At 35.7% G+C, this 19,063-nt stretch overlaps 1 protein-coding gene across 5 annotated transcripts in view; it reads right to left on the reverse strand.

Annotated features, from left to right (window-relative positions):
• The window catches only part of RAPGEF2 (Rap guanine nucleotide exchange factor 2), a 180,844-nt gene that overhangs the window by 22,497 nt on the left and 139,284 nt on the right, over positions 1 to 19,063 (reverse strand). For all 5 annotated transcript variants that reach the window (XM_051790713.1, XM_051790710.1, XM_051790711.1 and 2 more), the window contains 9 exons: positions 15,078 to 15,255; positions 13,219 to 13,355; positions 12,537 to 12,695; positions 10,729 to 10,881; positions 10,198 to 10,362; positions 7,123 to 7,230; positions 6,831 to 7,034; positions 6,623 to 6,731; positions 4,191 to 4,437 (listed from right to left, as the gene is read on the reverse strand). In XM_051790713.1, coding sequence (XP_051646673.1) covers positions 4,191 to 4,437; positions 6,623 to 6,731; positions 6,831 to 7,034; positions 7,123 to 7,230; positions 10,198 to 10,362; positions 10,729 to 10,881; positions 12,537 to 12,695; positions 13,219 to 13,355; positions 15,078 to 15,255 — 1,460 coding nt within the window. The remainder of the gene's footprint in view (positions 1 to 4,190; positions 4,438 to 6,622; positions 6,732 to 6,830; positions 7,035 to 7,122; positions 7,231 to 10,197; positions 10,363 to 10,728; positions 10,882 to 12,536; positions 12,696 to 13,218; positions 13,356 to 15,077; positions 15,256 to 19,063) is intronic.

Raw genomic sequence — 19,063 nt, forward strand, 5'->3', positions numbered from 1 at the left:
CTCAGAGTGATTAGATATGCCTGCTCACACTGCCAGAAGATCCTCATGTTCACCACTAAGCTCTGAGAAGCTGCTAGGCTCATTTTTTCACAATGGCCAAGATCTTCATTCAAAAGGTGGTACCTTTGAATACCTCATCACTCCTGCACCATCCCATCACTCAAACTTTGTCTAATACTGCTGTCCCCTCAGCACTGTTTTATTACAAGACCTGAATTTCACAGATTTTTCACCCCACCAGAGATTGGATTTGCAACTATACTTTGTGACATGTTATAGCCATATATCTTTCAACAGACAGACAAGAGAGGATCATTGAGATCATTCATTTTCCTACCCTATATCCCCTCTCTGAGTTTCTTTTCATTCAATGAGACTGAAGTGATGCCAGTTAACTTGGAAGGGTAAGCTAAACAGCTGGACTTGTGTGTTACTGGTATACCCTCCAAAGTGCCAGACAGCTGTAAATAAAGTATTCTGGATAAAGGTGAAGGGTTTTGTCTGTTAAATTGTGTAAGGCAGGGTCCCAAAGGAGGTCAGTAGTGCTAGATGGATCAGAGTTATCATCACATTATAGTAGGCACTGACTTGTTTATTGCTTTTGAGTTCATAATTATCAAGTGAAGCAGAACAACTGCTACAGGATGCAGAGCTGGAGACAGCCATTGAACTTTTCTCTAAATACACCGATTAAAATCTTTATTAATATACTCAGAGGGTATAAAATGTTGAATAGCAGTCATTATAGAAAGTGAAAACAACTAAAAATGTAGCAAACGTAGGCAAAGCCCTTCTAAAAGCCAAGCACATCTAAATCTGTATCTACATGTGTAAATAAAGCATAAGCCAGAACTTACACTTCATTGCAAACTGCTACAACTCTGAAAAGTCAGTCTAGTAAATTAAATGATGCAACACAAATGACCACTTGTACCCTAATGTTGGGCACTTAAGCCTGTGACTAGTGTTCCAGTTTTCCTCAGAAAACCTAAACAGAAGTAATATAGGGCCAGATAATTATCTCCAATACTGTTACAGCACCAATATCCTTTTGTGTTTACCAATGAATTAGTTTACCCAGTACACTCTTGTACCACTTCTTTAAGTGCTATGAATAAAACAGTACTCTGGAAAGCTGGAACAGTACCTCTGGGCAATTAAGAAAATTTTAATTACATGGACACAGCAATTGTTTTTTAGAATGCAATGCAAGTCGAAAAAGTTTGGAGGGATACTTCTGTATGATGTGTTTGGGTTTCCTCATTGTTTTGTTTTTAAAAAACAAGCTAACTAAAAGTTATTGGATTCTCTCCCAATCAGAAGTTAAGTTGAAATCTGAACATTTGTATTTTTGTACTTCCATATCAAGCACAAAATACTGTGACAAGCAGTGACGCTCAATTCAGCACACAACATTTTTATGCTAAGCCACAAGCAAATAAGCCTTTCAGTAAAATTGCCAGCCATCAATGTCTTCTCTTTCAAGTAGGAATGACTTCACATAAAAAAAACCCTCACTAAACAAAAAAACTCAAAGCCCTTGAACCTCACAATGCTTTCTGATGGTTCTAAACTACTATAAGTCTCCCAACACCAGTATTTTCTCTAAATTCAAATCAAATGAAGACAATGTGACTCACATTTATACTAATAGTTTCATTTTAATTATGCATTCCTTTTGCAGTTTGTCGGTTTCATGTATTCTTATACCAATCCTGTGCGTCATGACCAAAGCGGCTTCAGTAAAGTGGATCAACTGACAAATGTTACGTTTAAAAGAAAAAAGGAAGCATCTAAAATTCTGCTCAGTTTTAAGCAGTCATATAAAAAATTGGAAAGCACTTACTTTACACTCAGTTTTGTCTATTTTTAAAACTTAAATCAGAATCTGAGTGAGTTCTACCTTATGCAAAAAAGAAATGAATGCCAGAAACTCCAGACACAAAGAGCTAAAAAATCCAAGTGGCAGAAGATCAACTGTCCTACTGCTATATAAAATATTTTATTATGCTGATGAGATGAGATTGTCGTTTTAAGGAAATGGCATTTCTATTGCTTTCTGTATGCGTTTGCCATGCAGGGAGACAGCACATTAACTAAGAAATAACTTTCCTGCTGAACAACAAACAGGGTAGAAGCGACAATGGAATGGCAGAGCTGTCTGAATGCTTCCTCCTTCAAAACACATCATCCTCTGCATGGTACTGCAGGGCTGCAGAGAAGAGAGTGGGAGGCTGTTTCTTTGTCTGGGATGCTGCACTGTGGACCAGGCAAAACTTTACTAGAGAGGGAGGTAGGGATGGTATTTAACCCTTATTTGGAGCAACTAAGCCTACAGACCACAAAACCACCCTGCATTAGACAAGTAAACAAAGAGCTCGAGTGGAGGCTGTAGCCAGAAGCAAACTACAAGAGATGCCTTATAGACAGTGAAGATTTCCCAGTAGGAGCAGAGGAAATGGTGCTGTTTGCTCAGTTTGGGAAGTTACTTGACATTATTGGACTAAACTGCAAGACTGAAGGAAGGCATTATCTCCTGCTCAAACTGATTCATCTTTGATGCTGATTTAATGTCTCATGAAGCAGACAAGCTCCCTCTAAGAGTGACTTCGTTCTAGCTTAAAGATTGCTTTTGTCTGGATACATCCTGGAGGCACTGCAGACTTCTGCAGTCTTCATATTCAAAAAAAGGTGGACAGTTTAACCTCGCAAGCTAGCTGACTCATAAAGTCTTTAAATGTCTATTTTAATTAATGAGTAAATCAGTTTTTTCATCCCTCTTGATTTTTGGTATGTAAAAATACGTGAGATTAGGTAAATTCCCTGAATATATGCAATTATTAGGAAGAACAATATAGATCCTTTGATGCAATAGGGAAAAGAAAAGCACAAATAATAGTCTACAGCTACAGATGCCTATGCAGGAACTGTGCAGACACAAACAACTGAATGTCCACAGGCTTTGCAGACCAATTGCTATATATAACACACAAAGTAAAGCTAGCAAAAAGAAAATAAGTCAAATGTATTGTTTTTCTGAATCTTACCCAAAGAGGTCCCTGCACAGAAAAAGTGTAAAAATTAAAAAAAAGAAAAAATGAAAAAGAAGGAAAAGAAACATGAAAATTTTATGCAAATACTATGAACAATAGTGAACAGTGCAGAAAATCAGGCCTAACAGTATGCAGAGGTCATCAGAGGAACAAACATGCAAGACTAGTGAAATAAAGGAAAACATTCTAAAGACAAACAACATAAAAAAGAGGATTTACTGATTCTCCTCTACTGAAATGTATTGTCATCAACTTAAGAAACATCCAGTATTTGGATATAATAATTTACATTAATTTAGTCTTTCTATTACTAACATTCTATATATGTTTCAGAACAGTTTTCATTTAGTAGAGAATACCTAACATTAGTTAAGCAAACATTTTTTTTTAAGTAACAGCAGGAAAAAAATCCTAGATTTTCAGCACAAGTGCCTTTTTTACAAATTTGTATGGAATAGTTTCTTCTTTAGTGGGTCACAGGAAAGAAAAGTGCAAGAGAAAACACTGATCACACATCAACTGCCCTCTAAATTCATTTTCCCCCCCATCAATATCATCTGCCTTGGTCAAGAACCAGATTCCCATAATATCATATAAAACTCACTCTTCTATTGTTTCCAACAATTCTTCTCAGAACTGTATTTCTAAAATGTGTTCATGGAATAAAAGCTACTAGATAGCGTATTTAGCTTTATTTAAAAAAATACACAATTCTTTCAAGGACAAGTTACAAGTTTAATCTCAGTCTCCCTTATAGCAGTACACAGAAATTTTTTATAGACCACTGGAATGTGGATACATTGAAATCATTGCTCATATCAACTCTCTGCAAGCAAACTTGCCTGTAGTTATTCTGAAATAATTGCCTGGGATGCTTTCAGTTAAAAGTCCTCTTAAAAGAAAAGAGTAAATGACAAAGAAGTATTTGTGTCATCACTTCATCTACAAGAAGCAAAATACATCCAAGCTGCATTGTTAAGAGTCTATGCTCATTCAGAGTAGTATTTTTTAGTATATTTTTTCAGATATAAGCATGATTTGTATTAATAAATAAAAAAGTATCATCATAAAATATAAGTTTCTTAGGAATTATAAAAATTTAACACAAGGCAAATATTTAAGAGGAAATAAACTCACTTGTATGGTTTCTGAGGCAGAATACTGATTCGAGTCTTGTCAAGTATCTTCTTTAACTTATTTCTTCCCCCAACTGTGTTGGCTTTACTTTTCTTATTTACTTTTTCTAATCCTATTACCTGCTCCACATCAACAGCAAGGTCAGGGATGGAATAACGACTCGCCTTTTTAATATCACCAATTTTAGGCAGGTGGGGAGCACCATTTCTTTTTTCTTCTGACAACCGTGTTAAGAGTTCTTTAAAAACTGCACAAGACAGGAAAAGGAAGGAAAAGAAAAAAACAAAAATGTAAAAGAAAACTCAGTGCACCAGACCAGTTTAATATTAATCATTATTAAAAAGTGATTAGCATATTCTGTCAATTCCAGTATTAAATGAATTTAGATATAAGACTTTAAAAACATTTTATATTTTAAAAAGGGCATTCATTTTCCGTAGTAAGAATCAGAAAAAACATAAATTGGCCCAGCCTAGAATAGAAATCCACTCGTGACCACATGGTTGCAGCACAGATTCAACAGAAGGAATTTGACTTTTCAGCCTAAGGACAAAGGCTCCCGCAGAATAGTAATGTGCATAAAAAGAGTACACTAGACAAAACTGAGATTGAAAAATGCAAATGAGAGGGAAGGTTTAAATAGACAGGCAGCAACAAAAGCTGTCAGATGGACAAGAAATTACTAGCAACAGGACCAAAAAAAATCACAGGGGAAACTGCAACAAAGTCAGAAAGAAAATATAACAATGTAGATTACTGAGACACTTTGGATGTTCGACAGGGCTGTTGCATCCATCTGCCAGAGATAACATAAAACCTCTCATTCTCCCTCAGGTCCCTAGCAAAGAGTCATCTCTAAGGCTGAAATACCTGATAGATTTGTAAATTAGTTCTTCTACTGCCATTTTCAGCCTCACAACAATGCTGATATATTTAAAAAAATCAAACAAAACTGATGTGGAGACCAAGTCACATATTCTCAGTATGACAGGAACTCCCCATACATAAATGAAAAAATCATCTGATGAATTAATTTGTAATAGTAAATGAAAACTGATAATTAAAATTAAGGACTTGTAGGAAAACATGGGAACAAGGGCAACCAGCTCAGAATAAGTATTAGGGGTTAGGTTTTACTGTTATTTCTTAATTTTGTCCTTAATGTTCATCTTTATCTACAGAGATACATAAAAAATCACCAAGAGACTTCAAAAGCTTCAAATAAGACACACAAATAAAATTGAAGGAAAGTAATCCCAGCCAATAACTGTACTGTTGAATAGGGATTGGAGGCTGGAGAGAAAAATTAGATACAGATAAGAAGATGGTGTTGAAAAAAGAAATCCCTCTGGGATTTGTGGAGAAGGAATTGTGCATGCAATACACAGAAAGTAACTGCTCTGAGACTCTACTGTAATCTGATTTCAGTATTTGCACAGGAGTAACAAGATAGGAAAAAAACACAATTTCTGAAGAAAAGAAGAAATCAGGTTTAATCTTTAATATACTAAAGCAACATGAGATTCAAACACGTGAAGAATGGTTACACAGAACTTACACTTGGAGTTACAAGTACATAGTGCTGAAAGAAATATCTTAAGAAATGTAAGAAATATCTTAATTATTAGAAACATTTGAAATAGTAGAATCTTTACTGCAAAGCAAAAAAATCCCCAGGAAACAGATTTGATGAATAACTTTTGGAGACAACCTAGGCATATTTAATTATCAGTTAATGCAGTGACATGCTATGATAATATTCTGCCCTGTTTGTGATGAAGAACCTGATCCTGAAAGAGACATCCAGGAAACACACCACTAAATTGTATAAGTAATCCAAGTATCCAGTGGTAAAAATCAAACCAAACCTCCAAGCTATTAATTATTTTTTATGCTAACCAAGGCCCCGAGCTGCTTAAAGATTCCTTCATGCCTACTTAAGTACTTGTTAGAGGGAAAAATGTAGAGAATAAATACAGAGGCTAGCAAAATTCTTTTCACCTAGCTGGTAAGAAAGTTTGTATTAGCCTTGTGCTTGTTACACTCATAGTGGGTTGAAAAACTACAATCAAATTCAGCACACAGAAAAAGACCACAGATCAACTGAAATGCCAAAAGAGGTTTTTTCTTGAGAAAGAATTAAATATTATACATACAAACACATTTTATAAGTTTGAGCTACGTGGTCACGATAGTTCCTCTTAATACAGTTCCTCTTAATTCTGAGAGTGAAATCACTTTGTAACAGACTATTAATAAATTTTTGTTTGCAATTATGAACTACGGTATTTTAGGACCTGCAAGCTTCCTTTTTTTATTTTCTCTAGTACAAAAGAGATTCGAACAAAACTGTTTTAAACTGTTAAAAAAATAATTTAAGTCTCCATCAAAATTAGAACAGAAATTTGAACCAACAGTGCATGCAAACTTACCAAACAAATTGGTTTTCACAGTGATAGACAAATGAGTGTTATTTCTAAGGATTTCCATGGCTTTTGTCAGCTGAATGTTTTCAAAATTTTGACCATTCACTTCCAGTATCTAAAAATTCAAAGAAGTAATGTTATTTTCATGTAGTAAAGAGAAAGGAAACAAAAAAAAGGGAGGGGGGAATGGGGAACACATTTTAAAATTAGATACCTGGTCTCCACGTTTCAAGCCTGCTTCCGTAGCTTTGCTACCAAAATCTACACTGTCAACAAAGATTCCAAATCCCTTTTCAGACCCTCCCAGTAAGATAAAAGGCAAAGGGGCTTCTCGAGATGGCTTTGTTAAGGTTATCAATCTTCGTTTAGCTTTAGCAGCACAAGCAATATTTAACAGCCTCAAATGTCCACCCATTTTCTACAAGAGAAAAGCATAAGTTATACATAACAGCCTGGTTACTCCCTGTCATCCCAAATTGCCAGAAAAAAAAACCACTCACTCTTACCTCCCTCTCCAAATTGTTCTCAAATTCTTCCAGAAATCGAGTCATAGCAGGATCTCCTTCAAAATCATTGAAGTGATTGTTCACCCACAACAGTACTACCCGTGTAACCTGAAAATTAATGAGGGATATAAATATTTTCTAGGAATACTCAGACCAACACTATTGCTAAATCCTTTAAAAATCCTGTTCCTTAAAGGCTCTGTAAATTACCACTGGAATCCTAAATATTATACATACATATATATATATATCTCCAAAGCAAACTTTACTAATATGTGATCATTTATCAGGAGGATAGAACAAATTAAGTATTAAAATTGTTTTCACTTGTATAAGCAACTGTATGCTGTATTGCATAACAAATACTAAGAGTCAGAAAATTAACACTGGCTGTATGAAATTTGACTAAGTAGGGAACAGTGCACACAGGAAAAAGCCAACGACATAGATCCATTTCTGACCTATAACAACAATTTCCTGTTCATGTACATTTCCAAATCTGCTTAATTCTTCAAGCACATGATCATAAAGCTTACGAGACAGCTTTATATTGGTTCTTGAATCTCATGTCTTTGGATGTGCCACTATTAACTTCATTTGGCACTTACCTGTGTAAAAGAGTTATTGTATGTTTAGAGAGGCAGGAAAAAGGAGCTCTTGCACGATGTAGAAAAAAAGTTTTAACAGCAAAATCCTACAATTTCTTTCCTTAGAGTCAATCTTTCTGTTTACTCCTCCTTCTTTCTCTCCACCACTACTCCCCAGAAGCAACTACAATTCTTCAAGTTTAGAAGAATCTTAGCTGGTATTTTACAGTTTGTTAGAAAAAAAAACCCTAAAGGAATACTACTAATTAATATTAATGAAGGTAACACCACAAAATAAGAGCTTCATTTTTTAAAACTATATGCTTCCACTATAATATTCTCTCTTTTAGCATGTGATTTGATTTGGAACATCAGCAGCACTGATGATGAAATAAAGAGTTTTGATGTCTTGAATTAATATTTATTCACACTTTTTAAAAAAGTTGTTTAATCCAAAATAGTTGTGCCACTCAACACTACTTCTAAAAATACAGCTGTATTTCTTCTTTTATGCTGGGAAAGTAAATTAGTAGGGATAAATCTCCAAAAATTTCAAAACCTAGAGCTTAAGAACAAAGTCTCATAAAAATTTTAATCACCTAGTGCTAATCTCTGTCCATTCTTTGTGTCTGCACAAAATCTAAACATCTGCAGCCTCATATGCTAAAGGACTGACACCAGGCATGTAAAACCAACCACTGCCACCTTCACATACAGTTTCTAAGTAATTTTCCTTTTACCTCAGAAAAGCAAATGAATTCAGAAGAATTGCTGAAATTAATGACCAAACTAATAAGGTACTTCAGAAGTCCTCAAGAGTTCTAACAGAAGGCAACAGCACAGCACTATGTGCTGCAGCTCCCAGCCACAGGGACATACTTGAGATTTTTCCACCTTTGAAATTGAAGATGAACTTCATTCCTGGTAAACAGCTCTGATATTTTTCAATACTGTGGTTGACACTGGAAGATCCAGACAATGTCTGGATAAATTTAGGCTAATTGCAGATTTTCTAAATTGGCTGGGAAGTTGCAAACCATACCACAGAACATACTATAAACTTCTACAGTAACAGCCTCACTGTCAATGCTGCTTTCCAAGTTAGGACTTACTAATCTATACCCAAAGGACACCATGCTGGGAAGATTTGAATGGTGACTTCCAAAGGAATGCCACTACTTGTGTCACAATCAGGAACATCATTAAAAGACAATTAAAGCTGTAAAATCAAGTACCCTGCTGCTCAGCAAAATCATCAGTAAGGCTGGATCTCAAGTGTCCCAGTATGATTACTCCTGAGTACTAGTCATGCCCAGGAAATTTTACTCACTCCTTTCACTCTCCTCACAGACTATCAGCCCCCAGTATGAAAGGGCCAAAATCTTGCAGATTCCTTATTCCCTACTTGCTTATCTCCACTTGTCTTAAGCTGTTCTCTGCCTCTTGCCTTTCTGTCAGTGCTACTGGATGTCAGAAAAGGTTGGACATTGAGGCAGCAGAACAAAGAGCTGCTCTGTGTTCAGACCTGATATCAGCAACTGTGTTGGCTCATGCTTTTACAGAGGCTGAGGGGATTATCCACTGGAGGACAAGCAAAGTGAGTTTAAAGACGAACTCCAATATTATAGCTCTGAAGTTGTAACAGTATTAGCTGCAAAGCCTATCCTCTGCTGGATGTATGATCCTTCCTCCGAGGCATAGCTATACTAGCATTTCTAGAAGAAATACCTAGATTTAAATAAAAGTTGAAAACCAAATTTCTCTTTAGCCTTAATAATAAAATTCTCTTGGTTTCAAATTTAAAAAAAAAAAAATCTGGAAATTTTTACTACTTATTTTACATATGAAAAAGTTGCATACAAGTGAAAATAAAGCAATATAGTGTGAAGTACAATATATCCTCAATAGACAGTGTGCCAAAAGTCCATAAACCTTATTCTTCCACCATGGAAATTTTATTTAGGGAAGAGGATATTTGATTGCTTTCTTGTGTTTGGGTTGGGTTTAGTGTTTTTTTTTAATGCCACATAAAGCTCAACAGATTCTTAATGCATGCGTTTTCTAGTCTCTTCACAAAAAAAAAAAAAACAAACAACAAAAAACAAGAAAGTTTGCCAAGTTGTGTACAGGAAAACAGAACTCAGTTATATACTCAAATCTGGAGACACAATAAAATTCTATTCAATCACATGAAATAAAAATACTGATTATTGGAAAAAACCTTTCTGTATACTTGCAAACAACTAAGTTATGTTGTAAAAACACAGCAAGGTAGAAACATGGCTAATTTACCTTTCCCGAACACATTAATATTTAAATAAAACGAGGATAACATGTTCTTAGGTTTAGCCATATATTCTACCATTAAAATATGTCCCTAGCTATTCGTGTCTTATTCAGTTTAATCATTCTCTCTAAAACATATTTTATTTAACGGCTTATGTTTCAATTCAAATGGTAACAGGTGCATAATTCAGGAGATTTTAACCTTATCCCTGAGGCTGGGGTCATTGAACCACTCCAACAACTTCTTGCCCACTTCCATTGGGCTGGAAAGAAAGGTCCGATACGTCAACAGGAAGTCTTCTATAAATGTTGGGTCTACCACAGAGTGCTCTTCCACCAAATGCATTGTTAACCTTTCAGCTGTTCCCTATTAAAAACCAAAACAATGAAAAGAAATCTTAGTTATTAAAATAAATTTTCAACACATGCAAATGTGTTTTCTTAATGAAGATGCATTACACTAGAAAGAATACTGCCATCCATTAACTGATAAACTAAGCAAACATAATGCCTTAAACACTGTGATAAGAAATGTAAAAAATTTATGTAATTAATTTCTACAGAAATCACCTAGTTGTCAATGTGCATATTTATAAAGAAAATCTAGAAATAGTAACAGTCTATTTTCAAACATATATTTTTAATGTTCTCAACTAATCCTGGATTTAACTTGCAAAGTTAAGAAATTTATAGAACATAGACTTTTGCAAGAGACTCTTTCTTTTGCTTTTACCTTGATGACAATGTGACCTTTTCTTGTCCCAGTGCGATCAAGCTCTCTGTGCTCCTTCACCATCACAATCTCCCCTTCCTCTTCCACCTTCTGCATGTTCTTTTCCACTTGATTGAGGATGCGGCAATAATCTTGCTGGGCTATACAAACAAACTGGAAAGAATCATCACGCACCAGTATTAAAAGGTAAAATCTTCAGAAAAGCATGTAGACTTAAGCTGCAAGTACTCTATTAATAGAAAAGATAAAGAAGTTTCTCAACCTGCAGTGAGTCAAATTTGTCTTTCCAGCAGTACAGCTGTAGTAAGCAGATGAATACATAAGCACAGTACTTCCACTACAATCTTGCAGTTAGAGGAGACCAAGATCCATTAGAGCAACATGATTTAGCATTATCAGCCATTTTTGCTTTGACCTCCTCACTGCTGGAGATATACTTCAGTACCCTAGTCAGTATTTTTTTCTCCCATGAAAGGTTTTATGTTTAGAAGGGTTAAAAGAGTGAAGTGAAAACTTAGCTTTTATTTTTTGTTCCTATTGCTATGGTAAATTATTTTCATTTTTCATAGCTATTCTTACTATTAAGGTCTATCCTTAAGAAAACAAACGTTTATTCAATTAATGAGTGAAGGCACACAGAAACAAATTACTTCTGGATTAAAGCATACAGCAGGAAAATTATTTTCTACAATCATCTGTTCAAGAATATGTGCAAGAATAACTATCTTAAGAATATTCCTACACTGTGCAAATATAATTAAGAACAACTACAAAACTTAGAAAGACAATACTTGTACACACTATGAATTACCTTCTATAACTTGTTAAAATTTTTATGCCTTTGTCTCTTTCTGGAGGCAAGATTAAACTGTCTTCGTATATGAAGTTGGGTATCTTAACTGAGAGGAAATAAGCGTTTCTTCTGATTAAAAAGTTGTTAAATCATCATGCATGTACTTAAGACAAAGGCATGAGAATCAGAGACAGTATTTTCTCCTGCATTCTTTAAACTCATTTACACAACATTTCTTTTTTCCAGCAGCTAGTAGTAGCTGAAACAAGTCCCATGGTTTGGATTTTTTGAAAACATTATCCTAACAAGAAACCATTTACGCACATTTTGCAAGTTAGATGGGTAAACCAAACCAAGTGACTTCATTAATACATTTGCACCCATTTCAAAGGTCATCTTCTTGAAGTTAATTAGCCATCAGGACCAAGCAGAATGCTTAACTTGGCCAAGGCTCAGCTATTATTTTCTGGATGGGAATAAGCAAATAGCAACCACATATCCAGATTAGGCCAGTATGCCATGAGAAGTATTCCTTACATCTGACTGCTACTATTATAGCAAACATCAAGGCTTTTTCCTTGAAAGGCCAGATTAGCTGAAAGTAGATTTTTCACTCAAACCATAGGAGAATTTGTATTACCTAATATTCAGTAGCTGAGTCGAGTAAGGAAGAGCTATTAGCTGTAGAAGTAAAAGAGCCTGTAATGACTAACAGACCTTAAGATCCTACTATGGGAACACTGGAAGCAATGGGTGGAATGGGCTGATGGGCCTCAAGTTCTGAAGAAAGCATGTAGGCAAACCTCCTCACCCAAAATGATCCCTATCCAGAAGAAGATAACTCAATTTCCCAGACGGTGGGGAAATGCAGGAGCCATATCACCCAACTAGTGTCCAGGGTTACTCACTGGAGATTTTACATATATTCATTTTAAAATAAAACTGTGCCTCTTTACTGAGTTGCATCACACCCAAATGTTTGTGAATTTGCATGTATTACAGTCCGACACTCTACCTGGCAGTCATCCACTTTGGTTCTCATCACTCCTTTCATATATTCCTTTTCCATGGTAGGGGAAACACCAAAACTGTTCCCCATGCACAGTATCTCTGTTCTTCCATCAGGATACGTAACCTCCACAGAGCCATTCAAAATGACTGACCAGGAATCCAGCTACAAATCAAACATTGCAGGATACATGAAGACCAAATCACTTAATATTGTAATATCATACTGTATAAATACAAGATTCACAACTTTTCTAAAGCAAAAGTTATTTTTAGCACCTACTGAAAAAATTATAAGCTAGTTTGCCTTAAATGTACAGTATTTCAAGCTCAAGAAACCTGAGGTCTTAAGTTTATCTTTAATATTAAGAAGTAACGTAAGACTGTGGGGGAAAAAAGAAAGAAGGTTTTAAAACACCACTTAAACACTGAAATAAACTTCCCAGATCAGCTCAAATAGGCAGGAAGCATTTTGTACAGTATTGAGAATGTTTTATTATGTTTTTATTGCATAAGAAATGTGTGAGTGCTTAAACAAAAGCTTTCAGACTAATCCACAACAAAAAGAGGCTTGATTCACCTGATAAACGTTACCTTTTTTTTTTTTTTAAGCAACAAAGGAGGACTTTAACCCTGTGGAATCTGGAATGTTTGGTATAAAAGGAGAGTCAAAAGCAACTTCTACTGACCTCTTCTCCATCGTTTAGTACAATAGTTCCTGCTCTCTCCACAACTGCAAACACCATTACAGCACAGAGCTCTCTCCTCACTGACATTGTCATGTTGGCAAAAGCAGGCAATTGATGCATGAATTCCAGTAGTTGTTCTGAAGGAGAAAAAGCCCACTGAGTCGTGCATGTCAAAACAGCAAAGCACTGTAAAGATAGTTCTTCAGCAAGATGCCCGAGGCTACTTAAGCTAAAATGCTGCACAATCGTTTCTGTATCCTAATAAATCATGTACAGTGCCCTGTTTTAATTACTGGGTATTTTGTAGACACAGACTGGCTGGTCATATCATCAATAGAAGCCCTGCAAAGTAAAAGCATAATGGAAGAATTGTAATGTAACCAAGAGCTCTGAATACAACCAATGATATTTGTAATACTCCAGTCAGCATAATAACTCCCTTAAGACTAGGACAGGACTATATAAAACACAGCAAGACAAACTGAGCAAGTTGTTTGGTAAAGCCATCCCCTCCTAGGCTAGACCTAGGAGTAAATTGTACTTGATCATTATCTGGTGGTTTCACAAAGTTCCTCTCAGACGGACCAGGTAGGATTACTGTCTTAAAGGTGACTACTGCTGCTCTGACTTCTGCGTGCCATTGAGTTGCACTTGTATTCAACAACATACTTCTTGCATTTTCATTTTTTATATTGTTCATAACTACAGTACTCAATTTTACTTAGCAGTCCTGCTGAATGAGTATATGCCCTAAGAACGTTTTTGCATCCAGTTTGATCTAAAACATCTACTAAAAGGGTTCAATAGGACCCCATCTTTTTCCTAAATCACAGAAAGTTTGCAGTTAGAAGGGATCTCTGAAGATCATCTGGTCAAACCTGCCTGCTCAAGCAGAGCCACCTACAGCCACTTGCACAGGAACGTGTCCGAATATCTTTTGAATGTCTTCAAGGAGGAACACTAACACCTCTCCAGGCAACCTCTGCCAGTGCTCAGTCACAGCTAAAAAAAAGCATTTCCTTGTGTTCAGATAGAGCCTCCTGTGTTCCCGTTTGTGCCTCTTGTCTTCTCACTAGGCACCACTGAGAAGAGTCTGGCTGTCATATTTACACCCTCACTCCAGGTATTTGTATGCATTAATGAGATCCCTGAGTCTTCTCCAAGCTGAACAGTCTCAGGTCTCTTAGATCTTCCTCATATAAAAGACGCTCTAGTCCCTTAATCATCTGATAATCAACCTTAATCATCATTTAGTCATACTTCAATAAAAGAAAAAAATCAAATCTCCCCAGTGAAACAGATTAGATTAGAATTTAAATTCTAGTTCTGCTTTGCTTTCAATGTATTTACCTGTATGCTAACACAGCAAATTAGTTTGATTAGAGGCACATTTATGCTCAAGTCTTAACAGCTCCAATGTTTATCACAAATGTCCAATCACATCACCACAACTTACAGTTACAAAATACACCCTGATAAGCAGTGTTGATGTTAATGTTGACTTTGCCAAGGTTCTGTCTAACTATTTTCCAGTTCACAATGATGTTTACTTCATAAACCTGTGCTGATATCAATTAGAAGCTGATGCTTGAGATCAAAAGGGCAAGCAAGTAATAGGCTTCACCCATATTATGTGCATTTTCCTCTTCTTCTTTGGCTATACTTGTTCACTAGTTGAAATTATGGTATTTATGAATCTCCTTACAGATAATAACTGTAATAATATTTAATAATAATAAACACTAAACTTACGAACTACAAAAGCCAATCATAAAAATAAAGCCTCAAGCTCAAAAACTAATTCCTTTGGGGGTGAAGGAGAATATGTTTAACAGTATTTCACACATTGCAATACTTACCAATATCATCATCTGTCCTGTCTATTGGGTCTTTCTCCAAGCAGTCTCTAACAATATCCCTACTCATCAAAGGATCCGATGCCCTTTCAATGTCTTCTTCATCATCATCATCTTCAGAATCCACTGCTGTCTCTGGCAATCCACTGAGATCCATATCACCTGCTTCACTTTCTGTAGCCTAATACATGTATAAACAATTAAAAAAAAAACAAACACCAAAAAAAATTCAAATGTGTTCTGTTACAGATTTATAGTTAAATGTACAGAAATCTGCCATCCAACAGATCACTCAAATTCATCCAATATTTTTTATATTACTTTTTTCTTCACATATCTTTTTAGAACAACTAAAGATTAATCTACCAAACTCACTGTGTTTAAACAGAGCTTTTAACATTCGTTTCAATCAGTCACACATAAAAAGAATTCAACAGACGTTATTTAATCAGGAGGACTTGGGGGGGATGGATGACATATTTCAACCAACAATTTTTTGAAATATTAGTTGAACATAATTTTTTCAATAAACAGTTCATTAGACAGTTTCTGTCCCCAACACGAGGTAATTTTAAACAGACAGCTTTGGGAAATAAGTACAGCATCAAAATGCTACAGAAATTTTGTTACCTCCCAGTAATGTAGGAACGTATTTTTCTTTTACAGTTCCAGTTGAACATAGTTAAATATGGCTTTCATTTGCTGATAAACTGCCTAAGAATTTACAGATGCAGAAAAAAATGCAAAATCATTGCTTAAACACCACAGATGGACTACACAGATTTAACCTCCTTCATATTGTATTAAAATGAATGAAAACATAGTCCAGATATAGCCTGAGGTCGTTAGTATAGCACCTAAAGGTAAACATATTTTAATGACTCAGTTTGAAGACCAAACACTTAATAAATCCCACAAACATTTGTCTGTCACAGTTGATAAAGCTGCTTTTTCTCAGAACCTGATTTAATACCATGGCAGCTGCCAAGGCTCAGCTATCACAATTTTTAAGGAAATGCAAGCTTCTAATGAGCAAGTTTTAAACCAAGGCTTGAGAAATCCATTTTCACAGGCCTTGAAGGGATGGTTTGTTTCTGAGACACACACGATGCATTCACGACTGCTTTAAAAATAATACATGGGACAAACACGGTTACTGAAGCTTGTTTGATCGATCTGTCTCTCACTCTTGTAAAAAAGACAACCCACAAAACTAGGTCACTCTCAAATACAGAGAAGGTAAGACAAATTGCATTGGTAATTTCGTAGAATCATCTTCCCTATCCCTGTCTCACTAGCTGTGGCTGACATCTGTTACTTTAATGCCACTAAAACAGCCACCTTATGAATGGTAACATATGGCTGGAGATGGATCAGGGCTGCTACTGAGAGTCTTAAATGCTTCTGTCCTACAGCACAACACCGGCTTTGTAACGGGGCCTTGTTAATGTAACAAGCATGATAACAATATCTACACAATATTCAAATTATTCTCACTTTGTGGTTTCGGGTTTGGTTTCTTTTGTTGGTGGTGGTTTGGGATTTTTTTGTGGCTTTTTTGGTTTAGCTTTTTTTTTTTTTTTTGCTGTTGTTAAGAAAAATGCTCATTTTTTAAGCAGAATAAGGAAAGATACTACTGGCATACAAACAAATCAGCAAAATGACAGCACCAATAGCAGTATTTTCATTAGCAGTCTTACTCTGTTTAACATGCATGTTCCCTATGATACATTTGAAACAGTTGCTGTAACTACTCTTTCAAAATAGCCTTCATCAAAAGTGACGGGTGGAAAAGTTAGTGGCGATGAGTCAGTAGATACACAGCTTATGACACCAATCTGTCAGAATGTGAAGTTTCCAATAGTGAAAATTCCAGTGACAGTGGGACTGATTCACAGTCAATTTTGCAAACCTTCCCATTACTAATAAGTGCCCCTCCTACCTGCCGAGGTTAAGCTCTCTCAAAAGCACATTAGTAAAATGAATGCAGAACTCAATTTAGTCACACAATGCTAACATACATGAGAAATTTCCACATATTGTACAAAATTTGATAATTAAAAGACAAGTTATTTCACTGTCTTGGAGCAACAAAAATAAAAAAAGTTGAAGCTCTTTTATCAAGAAAAGTTGATGCTATTTAAAACAAATTCTCACACCAAATTAAATGTAACTTTGTACTCAGAAATAAAATTAAAAATAGTACTAAAGGCTACAAGCATTTCCTGAAGATGATCACCTTTTACTGAGCTTTTTTTTCTTTTTTTGACAACTAAAGCTATTGGTGAATGAGAAGCAACTATTTCTAACCTGCTAGCTATCAAAAAATACAAACCATTCCAACAAAGCAGCTCAGCATTGAATGCAACAATCTACAAAGTAATGAAGTTTATTAATTTAAGACACCTTTATAAATATCTTTTGAAAAAAAAAATACCTTTTTTCAAGCACCTTTCTGAAAATGCTATGATTACCCAAAAGTTAGCAAAGGAAGATAAACTTAGCCTTTTCTCATAGGTAATATGTTTTCACAGCAGTAAAAAACCCCCAAACCAACCCAAAACAAAAACCCTCATTCCACAAGGACTCCTTGTGTTTATACATGCAAAAAGTTTTGTATCAGTTTTGTTACAAAACCATCACAAATAGGTTTTTTTTTTGCTTAGTAGCATCACATATGACATTAAGTATTCAAGGTCCTCTTGCTGACACGTGAAACTTCACAAACGGCCTGCTCTGAGTATTTCTGCACTCCCTCATGTGTAAGAAAAATCAAGTATGTCTGCACAGGAACCCTTAGTTAAGAAGCAATAGCCTTGCATCTATCTAAGACTAAAGGGGAAACCTCAATTAGCTCCTTATTAGCTCAGCAGCCGAAAACCAGAACACGAGATGAACATCCAACAGAATTTGTACTACAGTCAATCATGAGACTTAGAGCTTTTCAGAGCATTTAATCATGGATGAAGTACACCTCAGAATTTCCTTTCCTGGATGCATGTTGTACTTTGTTTCTTGGGTAATAAGAGAAATTAGCTTCACTTTAATAAATCTAAAGAGATAGCATGCAAGAAAAATGCTGGTTGCAGCTTGAAGTACAAAACAGTGTTTCTCCAAAGTCTGAATACCAACTGTGATAGTAAATTTCTCACGTCATCTTTCCAACTGTGAAGAAAATTTCTGAAGCTTCAAAGGAATCTCACAATAGTGACAGTCTAATATTTTATTTGTCACATCACCAACGAGAGATCAAGAGATTAAGACAGACATTTTCAAGCCTGAGTTGAAGGGCTATTTCACATTTGATACCCAAGGACAATCTGCCCAATATTAAGTAGTGTCTATAAAGGCTAATACTGCAACAACAAAAAAATGGTTGCTCTAACTGCTAAGGCTCCTGAAGTCCAAACACACCTCCAGATTTGAGTGATAATTAATTAAACAGATACTGTGAAATAACTGGGAAAAGATGTAAAATAAAGGAGCCCTGTATAAGTTCTCGGTTAGCCTTTGGTTCCTTAACTGACTGGGGCGGAGGGGAGGAGGATTAAAAAAAAAAAAAAAAGAGAACTATTATTCATTTCTCCTAGGTCAAACTGGGCAGACGGGGGAAATAGGGACTCTGCTGGTCCCTTTAGACTGGCATGAGAGGAAACTGATTAATCCCAACTCTGCTGGTCTTTCATTTTCCAGAGGCATCATGAAGATGGGCATAACGAGAGAGGTGATGGACTATGAGCAGCTAAAGAAGATTACCTAATTTACTGCTCGTTTCTTTCTCCAATGAATTTTTGGGTTTCTTGAGAAAATAGATTAGAAGAGGTCAAGGGGGATCCATACCTTTACACAATTAAGGAACTCTCACCTCAGTGTAACAACTGCTTTAGCACACACACATTCCCATACTATGGGAAAGAAAGTGAGGAGACTTGGAGAAGCGCTTACAAGATGACTGGCTCTGTTTTAGGCGGCCTTCATAGTTTTCTTTT

This window comes from Manacus candei, unplaced genomic scaffold, assembly GCF_025592945.1.
Source record: "Manacus candei isolate 608988 ecotype Guabito, Panama unplaced genomic scaffold, ASM2559294v1 h1tg000028l, whole genome shotgun sequence".
Lineage (NCBI taxonomy): Eukaryota > Metazoa > Chordata > Aves > Passeriformes > Pipridae > Manacus > Manacus candei.